The sequence below is a fragment of the Myotis lucifugus genome, unplaced genomic scaffold (assembly GCF_000147115.1).
Source record: "Myotis lucifugus unplaced genomic scaffold, Myoluc2.0 scaffold_1168, whole genome shotgun sequence".
Taxonomy (NCBI): Eukaryota; Metazoa; Chordata; class Mammalia; order Chiroptera; family Vespertilionidae; genus Myotis; species Myotis lucifugus.
In genome coordinates, this window is record NW_005872216.1 from 43,400 (window position 1) to 53,324 (window position 9,925).

Consider the following 9,925-nt stretch of genomic DNA (forward strand, 5'->3'; position numbering starts at 1 on the left):
CCGTGGCATTCTTTTCGCTCTCCTTGAAGTTCGGAGCAAAGTCCTGGCAGGTGTCCTGGGCAGCAGGGGGGACGCGACTGTCCAGCGGGCTGTGTCTGGAGTCGTTGGTGGAGGAGCGGGTGCCAGCGCCGCAGCTGAGAGCCGGTGTGTCCGGAGCAGGAGGCCCGGAGGCGCCGCAAGCAGGACCCTGGGCCGGTGCCCGCGGGGACAGGGCAGGCCCTGAGTTGGGCCCTGGGGACACACATGGGTGCCCGTCGCCGGCGGCGGGATCGAGCTGCTGGGTGAGCTCCGCTGGGAGAGACCAAGTTTCGCCGCCCCGGAGGCGATTCGGGTTCAGGGGTCACCTACTCGGGGAGGGCCTCCCGCTTCCGGGCACCGGGCCGCCATGCGTCCTGCTGTGCGCGGTGAACACGGTGCAGACCTGCCGGGGCTGCTCTCTGCCCTCCCTGCTAGCATCCTCCTCGGCGCCCTCCTCACTGTGATGGCGCCAGGCTGGTCTGGGACAGGCGCGGAGGGACCAGGGCGGGTCCGCCCGGACAAGCTGGGCAGCTCACCGCGCCCCCTGCCGCCGCCGCTACCGCCGCCCAGGCCTCCCCGGTGGCCGGCGGGCGGCCAGGTCCCATGTGGGGAAGTGGCCACCTTACGGCCGCCAAGGCCACCGCTGCCCCCACCCGCCTCCTTCTGGCTGCGGCCCCTCCGCCGATGGGCCTGGGGTCCCCACAGAGCCCTTGGGTTCCTGATGGATTAGACAGCGGAGCCCTTAGAGTCCGGTCCCGCAGCTCGGTGCGGACACGGGCCCCAGGGCCGTGGGGGGCTGCTTCCGCCCAGCTCCAGATCTGAGCTCGGGGGCTCGGGACTGGAAGGCGGAGACTCCTGGGCAGCGGGCCTGGGAGTGGCCGCTGAGGGTCTCCCTGGAGGCAGAGCTAGGCGCCCTTCGCCCTGACCTGCCGCCTCTGCAGGAAGCCCCGTGCCCAGGAGCCCGCGCTGCTCGCCGGCCGGGCAGCAGCTGAGGACGCGCAGGGAGGACGGGGCCGCCCGGCCCGCAGCTCCACCGCAGCGCTCGCTGGGCTGCGGGTGAACAGGGCCCGGAAGGAGGGGCTGCAGCAGCCAGGAGGGCGGGTGGGCGGGAAGGCAGGGCCTGTGACCACCATGACGCCTCAGCACAGGGCTGAAGCCGCTCACTCAGGCGCCCAGAAAGCTGCTGCCCAAGTTCAGGGTCCCCATCTGCAGGGTCTGCGCCCTGTTGGCACGTAGGCTGAGGCCGAGCTCCGGGGGCTCCTGGCGGGCTCCGCAGGGGCAGCTGAGGCTGGACCTGGGCTCCTGGGGCACCCTCCTGCGCAGTGGCCTCACAGCCTGCGCCTCCTCCGCGGTCTCACAGCCTGCGCCTCAGCCTCAGCGGTGGTGGCCGTGGTGGCCATTCATCCTGGGCCAGGCGCCCCGAGCCCAGCGCCCAACCTGCACAAGCCGCGCCCATGAGCCGCATCTTAGAGTTTGTTCTTGGACTTGAGTTTCCCTCTCAGTCCCCCTGGTTGAGGGGAAGGGGCTGGTTCCAGGCCACAGGGCTGCACGTTCCACCCGCGGTCCCTGGCCAGCGGGCCCTTCCCCGGCCCAGGGGCTGAGCCTGGGGCAGGTCTGTCCTCCTCAGGACACGTCCTTCCTTGGCTTCAATGAAACGGGGTCTCCTGCTGCCCCTGGAATCTGACATGTTGGGTGCAAGGCCTGGGGTCCCCACAGAGCCCCTGGGTTCCTGGTGGATTAGACAGCGGAGCCCTTAGGGGAGCTGCCAGGCCTGGGGAGGGGGGGGGGAGTGATGGCTCCTCCCTCCCTCCTGGGCTTTGTGACCCGGCCAAGCAGGTGCCAAGTGGAGCTTTAGAGATGGTCTCCTGCCCTGGCTGGTGTGGCTCAGTGAATAGAGCGTCAGCCTCCGGACTGCAGGGTCCTGGGTTCCATTCTGGTCAAGGGCACCTGCCGGGGTTATGGGCTCCATCCCCAGTGGGCGGCGTGCAGGAGGCAGTCAATCCATGATTCTCTCTCATCATGGATGTTTCTCTCCCTCCCTCTCCCTTCCTCACTGAAATCAATAAACATATATTTTTAAAGAAAAATAAAATAAAAATTGTCTCCTTTAAACGAGAGGATTTCTTAACCTAATAATAATAGTAATAATAATAGACCTTTTCCAGTCGGTGCTAAGGAGGCGCTCAGCACACACCCCTAGGCTCCCTTCGCTGGGCCCAGCCCCCTTTGCAGGACGAGGCCCGGGGAGGCACCCCCCCCTCTCGGGCTCTCCTCCTTGCGGGTCCCGAGGGCCAGTGCCAGGTCAGGCGGGGACTCACTTTCCCACCCGCCTGGGACCGGCCGCAGCCAACCAGCTGAGCGCGGCCCTGCGCTCCGGGTCTGAGCGGGAGGAAGGGCCGCTCCCGCCCGGAGGACCGTGTCCACGTCCTGGGCGCTGCTCACGGCTCCCCTCCTGCGGGTGGGGGACCAGGAGAAGGGCTGCCCTCCCGGGGGTCCGAGTGGGGCACCCGCCCGCGGGATCCGTCAGAGCGGGTCCGAGTGGGGGCACCCGCCCTGAGTCTGCACCACATCCCCGGCCCAGCCTGGGGTCGCCGGCAGCCGCCCACCCCCCCCCCCACGCCCCCTCGCCTCGTGCAGCGGAGACTGGGTGGCGCTGGGGCTGCGGCTGCGGCTGCGGGAGCCCCACCCCGGGAGGGAGAGAGGCGCTGGGAGGAGCGAGCTCTGCATGGGAAGCGCGCTCCTTCCCGGGTCCCTCCGGTCCAGCGCCAGGAGAGGGGTCGGGCCTGGCGGGACCTGGGCTGAGCCCTGTGATGGTGGCCCCGCGGCACATCCTATAAACTCCTGAGCGAAGGGAAGGCCCCCACGGACGGAGCCTCCTTCATGGGCACCCCGCCTCAGAGTCAGGGGGGCCGCGACCCAGACGCCACGTGTCAGACGAGCCCCCAGGGGAGCGCCCCCCAGCGCCCCACACACGGCTGCCCACGCGTCCTCTTCACAGGGACACGGCCCGGGGGCGCCGCGTGTTCGCATCAGGTCATCGCTGGGGCCGCGGGGCCCGGACACAGCGACCTCGCAGGCGGCCAGGACCTCGCAGGACCTGGGGCGCCTTTAGAGCTGATCAAGGGGCTCCACCTCCGCCTTCAGCCTCCTTCCCACAGCCGCTTCCAGGCAACTCTATTAAAAAAAATTTTAAATAGATTTTTATTTATTTCAGAAGGAAGGGAGAGGGAGAAACATCCATGATGGAAGGGCACCTGCACGGACTGTGGGCTCCATCCCCAGTTGGGGCGTGAAGGAGGCAGCCTATCAATGGTTCTTTCTCATCACTGATATTTCTGTCTCTCTCTCTCCCTCTCCCTTCTTCTCTGAAATCAATATAAAATATATTTTTTAAAAAACATGACTTCTGTTACCATCTCACAGGCAGTGAGCATATGACACGGATTAATAACTGTCTCACCCTGTGTGACTCCGTGAGGGGTCACTATGATGACGTCACCACACACACAAGGTTATCTGGGGGCCCGCCTGTGTGTGAGGCTGCACAGAGATGGTGACACCAAAACTTTGGAAAGTCCCGGAACAGCACAGCGCCTGGGCCAGGCCTCGGGGACAGTGTGACGGGCGCCCCGCGCAGGAGGAGGGTCAGAACCGAGTCCCAGGGCCCAGGCCTGCGCTCAGGGCTCCGCAGGGGACAGAGTCGGGGGGCAGCTGCCTGGTGGGGACTCCCCAGCGCCCTGTTTTCACTTCTCCTCTCCCAACCTGTGTCTGCGCCTCGGTCCTGGAGACTCATGACGCGGCCCCATTTCTCACTCCCATTGGCTGAACGGCTTCCAGAGCAGCCAATCAGCGACCCCGAGGCTCCTGGTTGTAACTCCTAGGCGGAAGCGCAGGGACTCAGATGGTCCCCAGACGCCGAGGATGCGGGTCCTGAGGCCCCCCACTCTCCTCCTGCTGATCTCGGGGGCGCTGGTCCTGACCCCCAGCTGGGCCGGTGAGTACGAGGTCGGAGGGGGCGGCTGTGCGGGGAGCAGCGAGGGGACCCGGCGGGGGCGCAGGGCAGGGAAGGCGCGTGTCCAGCCCCGGCCCTGCCCCCCGTCCGCCCCCCAGGCTTCCACTCCCTGAGGTATTTCTACACCATCGTGTCCCGGCCCGGCCGCGGGGAGCCCCGCTTCTTCGTCGTCGGCTACGTGGACGACACGCAGTTCGTGCGGTTCGACAGCGACGCGGCAAGTCCGAGGGCGGAGCCAGGGGCGCTATGGATGCAGCAGCCGTGGGTTGAGCAGGTTTACCTCGGGTATTGGGAGGAGCAGACCCAGATCTTCAAGGCAGCCGCACAGACTTACCGAGGGAACCTGGAGACCCTCCGCGGCCACTACAACCAGAGCGAGGACGGTGAGCCGCGCGCCGGGCCTGACACGACCTCCCGCCCCACGGATGGGACGGGGTCCCCCCGAGGGTCCCGGTTCGAGCGTCACCCCGAGGCGGTGGGACCCGCCTGGCCTCCACCCGGGAGGAGCCCGAAGGGAAGTTGACCCGATTTCAATTTCAGTTTTAGATTCAGTCCCCGCGGGGCGGGCCGGGCGGGACTGACCTCCGGGGCTACGGGACTGACCTCTGGGTGGGGTGGGGTCAGGGTCTCACACCTACCAGTGCATGTTTGGCTGCGATGTGGGACCCGACGGGCGCCTCCTCCGCGGGTACAGTCAGTGGGCCTACGACGGCGCCGACTACATCGCCCTGAACGAGGACCTGACCTCCTGGACCGTGGCCAACCTGGCGGCTCAAATCACCGGGCGCAAGTGGGAGGCGGAGGGTGAGGCAGAGCGTGTGAGGAGCTACGTGGAGGGCCTGTGTGTGGAGTCACTACTCATTTCGCTGCTCATTTACCTGGAAAAAGGGAAGGAGTCCCTGCAGCGGGCAGGTACCAGGGGACCTGGGGCTGGGACTGCTACCAGGAGACAGGACAGGGGTTCAGTGTCAGACACCCCTCCTTAGGGTCAGGAAGGGAGCTCCCTGGATGTCTAGGACAGGAACCAGAGGGACACCCTCATCTAAGGGACAGTTAGGGGTGCAGGCTCTCCTGGGGTGCAGGGAGACCCCCCAGTAATAGCCAATCAGCGGTTCCCATGGACCCTGCAGAGGCTCTGGGACACACGGGGTCTTTCTCTCTCAGGCCTTGTGTGCTGCCCCCACACACTGTGTCTGAGGCCTCACCCCAGCTTTTCTGAGTCATGTGGCCTCCACCCGGGTCAGGACCACAAATAGCTTTTCTCCCCTCAGAGACCTGCCACCTTCCCTGGACTGTGTCACTCTGATTCTAGAACTTTCTAAAGATTGGGAGGCCCTTCCAGGTGCCTGTGTCCTGGCTGATGTGTGGGTTGTGTACTCCCTCCCCCACGCCAGGTGGCTGTCCACTCTCAGGATGGTCACATGGGCGCTGGTGGAGTGTCCCATGGTGGATGCGAAGTTCTTGCATTTTCTCTCCTCCCCTCAGACCCTCCAAAGGCACACGTGACCCACCACCCCGTCTCTGAGCGTGAGGTCACCCTGAGGTGCTGGGCTCTGGGCTTCTACCCTGCGGACATCAGCCTGACCTGGCAGCGTGACGGGGAGGACCAGACCCAGGACATGGAGCTGGTGGAGACCAGGCCTGCGGGGGATGGCACCTTCCAGAAGTGGGCGGCCGTGGGGGTGCCCCCTGGAGAGGAGCAGAGATACACTTGCCATGTGCAGCACGAGGGGCTGTCTGAGCCTCTGACCCTGAGATGGGGTGAGGAGGGGCCGTGGGCACAGAGCCTCTTCTCAAGGCAGAAGGGGCCCTGGGTGACCTCAGTGGGGTTGGGGCTGAGGCCTGGGGTCAGGGTCCTCACCCTCCCTTCCCTCCTCCTCCCAGAGCCGCCTCCTCAGACCTTCATCTTCATCATCATGGGCATCACTGGGGGCCTGGTTCTGCTGGGATCCATGGCTGGAGCTGTGATGTGGGGGAGGAGGCGCTCAGGTGGGCAGTGGTGGGATCTCAGTGTCTGTCCCACTGGGGGTTCAAGCCCAGGTAGACGTGTGTCCCGCCTCATTCATGGGAAGCACCATCCCCACACGTGTGATGGCCAGTGTGGGGCTCTGTGCACACACTTACTCCTTAGTGAGGCCCGTGGGAAAATGAGGGACCCACTTATCACCTGATGATGCTGGTGGTGGGGACCCTGTTCTCAGCAGTCCCAGGTCAGAGGGCAGGTCCCTGCTGAACACAGACCTCCAGGAGGGCGGTGGGTTCAGTCCCCACACATGCACTTCCTTCAGGTGTCCTGATTCTACCCTGGGTCTATACACAGGGTTCTGGAAACTTCTCTGGGGCTCAGGACTAGGGCTTCCTTTAGGACCTCATGGCCCTGCCTCCTCCCTGGTCTCTCACGGGATGTTTACTTCCCGCAGGTGGGAAAGGAGGGAGCTACGCTCAGGCTGCCAGTGAGTATGGAGGGGTGACACCTGAGACCTTGTGGCAGTCCTGACGGGAGCCATGGGAGACCTCATACCCCTTAGTTCCTCCTTAGTCTCCTGCCCTGGGGCTCTGACCACGTCCTGGTGTGTCCCCCTCAGGCACTGACTGTGCCCAGGGCTAGGATGTGTCTCTCTCACTTTCTAAAGTGGAGAACCTGATGTGGGGAGGGGTGGGCAAAGGGGAGGACTGGGTGGTGGGGAGTCTGTGGGACACTGTGAACATGAAGTGGACTGTGAGAATGTCACAAGTTACAGCCACTGACCTGAATCTGTTCATGATGCTTGTCCTCCACAGCGTGAGGCAGCTGCCTTGTGGGGACTGAGTGATGGAAGATGTGTTCACGCTCCCACTTTGCTGGCAGACCCTGTGCAACGGATGAATGATGGCTCTCACACATTTTCTGTGAAAGGGAGGCTAAGGCACTACTTGGCTATCGCTGCCAAGTAGCCCTGTTCAACTTCCTCCTTTGGCTTTTATTGTCATAACTGCTTGAACTAAAATTAATCTCAGGATACAATCTGCAGGGTACGCATCCTTGAGAAAGCACCTGCTTGTACAAGGTCGGTTCTCAAACACTGAGCATAGAGATTCTAGCAGAACACCCCATGGGAATGACTTGTTTCAACAAGTCACGGTAGGGGCTGCCGCCTTAGGCAAAGTCCCCTCAGAGGCCCCGACCTGTCGGAGAATCCTCCTTATAGACATTCCAACCACATCCCGTGCTTCCCCACACCAGTTCCTGACTCAAGAACCTCTGATTGGGTTGCTGGCTCAGCCCTGCTTCCCACACTTTCCTGTCAGCAGAAGTGGGCTGGGCCATCCCCATCCCTGCCTTTACTCTCTGGTGCTCTGAGCTGCACCTACCTGCTCCATATTGAAATGAGTTTCTGGATGTGACTGTGTTCATTTCTTGCCATGAAGGGTTGGTGGGTAAATTAAAAGAGAAGATTCTAATTTTGAGGGGAAATAAACATCAAGAACGTTCCAGAGCTCATGTGTTTGCCATGCAGAACCTTGTCCCCAGTGGGGACAGGAAGGGCTCTGGGGACGGGGCATGATCGGGGCCTGTGCCCAGGTGGTGCTCAGTGCATCGTGGGCTTTGACATGGTCACTCCTCGGCGGGTCACCTCTCTGCTCCTCTGACCTTGTCCTTCAGTAGAACCTTGTCCCACCGGGACCTGTGGTCACAGGGACACACATCCCCCAGGCCTTGTCACATGTCCTAATGCAGCGCATCTCCAGGACCCTGGACAGCGACGTCTTCCTGGGGCAGGTCAGCCTGGGTCAAGCCAGGAACCTGCACCCGGCACCCAGCACCCATCCTCTGAGTGTTTGTTGCTTCTTTGCTGTTGTAGATATTATGCCTGTTATTATTTTCATGTGTGAATTATGGTCTCATTATCTGGGTGTCCCCCATCTGAAAGCAAAAGGGTACATGTTACCCGTCATTGTCCCGCTGGCCCAGGTGTCCCAGCACACAGGACTCTGTGGTGTGGAGAGATGCATTTTCAGGCTCCTCCTGCTCTTGCCTCCTTCTAGGGCCTGAACCTTCCAATCCTCTGATAAGCTTGGTCTTTCTGGGGACCAGCCCCCACCCTGAAGCCTCCAGGACCCTCAGCGAAGGGCCATCTCATCAGCGTCCCAAAGACCCTTGTCACTCAGGAGATGCCCAGGGTTTTAGGAGCTCAGTGCCAGGCACCAGAAGCAAAGACCACTTTCTCTTACCCCACGGGTCTGCCCACAGATCCATTAATACCCAAAGTGTCCCAATAGTTAAGGATGCTGGCACCTTACTAGAGTCCACTCACTCATGAACAAGAATCCAGTCCATCCTCCTATTGAGGATGGTTACATGGTCCATACATTTATAAAAATTGCCCAACAGTTTTAGTCAGAGGAAACTCAAGTTCAGCCACAATGTGATATTGGTGCCCACCTCACAGGATAGCAAAAATGAAAGAGACAAAGTTAATTGTTAGCACGAAGTTGGCCTCATTGTATCTCTCATATATTCCTTGTGGGAGAGTAAGTGTTTTCAAATACTTTGAAAATGCTTTAGCAGCCCTCACTACCCAAACATTTGCTCACCCAACACCCCAGCATTTCCACTCCTGGTTATATCCCCAATAGACACACATACATATGTGTGCAAAACATATGAAGAATTTATTCATAGCTGCACAGTTTGCAAAATCTGCATGTAAGACAAATGCACATGAGCAGTAGCGGAGAACGAGTGTGGTGTGTTCATAGGCTAGAACCCTCATAGCCCTGAGAGTGAATACACTACAACCACAAGAGCCAGTGGGACAAGGATGGGACCTGATGTGGAGAGAGAGCAGGTGCAGAGAGGCTGCCACTGTAACATTTCGTTCTCTCAAAAGCTGACATAACTCACCTGTGGTGTAGAAACCAAGGTCATGGTGAGTTGGTATGGGGGAAGTCTATGACCAAATAAGACATGAAGAGGGCCCGCTGGGGTGCTGGAATGTTCTGTGGGTGTTGTTGACCCCACCTTCACCCTGGGAAAATCCACTGTGCACTTAGCATTTGTCTCCCTCTTGCTCTGGGTGTGCTCCTTTGGCTTCTCATCTATTATGTAAATTTTCTCTTTGTTATTTCACCCAATTTCCCATTTGTCCTAGTTTATTTCTCTATTTTAAAGACTGTTGTGGGTATCTCTTCCTGTCCTAATTATTACTCTCCCCTAAATCCTGTCTGTGTGTCCGGAATAATTCTCTGTGAGTAGATCCTCAAAAAAGAGAAATTGGAGGAGGAGGAGGAGGAGGAGGAGGAGGAGAGCTAGTGACTGTCTAGTGAGGGAGTGACTGTCTAGTGAGGGACAAAGAGCATGACTGTGTGGGTGACTAAGTAAGCACATCATGGTCTCCTGTGGGGTCGTGTGGACATTAGGGACTCCCAGGATTCTGAGCGGGTTAGCACAGCTCACCTGGGACAGTCTCCATGCTTAACATCCCTGGGGCCCCCGTAGGAAGGACCGTGGCATTTCCCTCAGGAGAGAGACCAGCCTCCTGCCCCAGTGGAGAGGCTCAGCCTGCGCCCATCCTGGTGTCAGCCTGACCTTGGGACCAGGGGAGCCCCGAGGACGGTGCGCCCTTGGGAATGGTGTGTGACTGTGCAATGAATGGAGGGGGAGGAATGTGATGCAGCCGTGGCTTTCAGTTCACCCCAGAGAACAACTTTGACTCGGAACTTAGACCCGCCCACAGGGAGCACAGGCACCTTTTCCTGCCTGTTGTTCAGCTGCTCATCAAACCATCTGGTTAATTGCCAAATTACCAATAACCCCACAGTGGCTGGTAGATATTGGATTCGGGGTAAAGTTGCTCCTCTTCAGAGACATCCCGGCACTCTCCATGCAGACAGTCCATGTTCCATCCTGTCTCA

General features: G+C 60.5%; 1 protein-coding gene across 23 annotated transcripts in view; it reads left to right on the forward strand.

The window, feature by feature from the left end:
- Positions 1-9,925, forward strand: part of LOC102429481 (saoe class I histocompatibility antigen, A alpha chain-like) — a 65,939-nt gene that overhangs the window by 40,629 nt on the left and 15,385 nt on the right. For 3 of the 23 annotated variants that reach the window (XM_023748142.1, XM_023748146.1, XM_023748135.1), the window contains one exon: positions 6,812-7,506. The exons of 3 other annotated variants lie outside the window; for them this stretch is intronic. In XM_023748142.1, the coding sequence (XP_023603910.1) occupies positions 6,812-6,816 (5 nt within the window). In that variant the 3' untranslated portion in view covers positions 6,817-7,506. Of the gene's footprint in view, positions 1-3,870; positions 4,013-4,128; positions 4,414-4,654; positions 4,943-5,515; positions 5,792-5,914; positions 6,020-6,450; positions 6,484-6,811; positions 7,507-9,925 lie in introns of those variants that run through there. 17 more of the 23 variants (XR_002827393.1, XR_002827395.1, XM_023748139.1 and 14 more) reach the window with 12 other exon arrangements.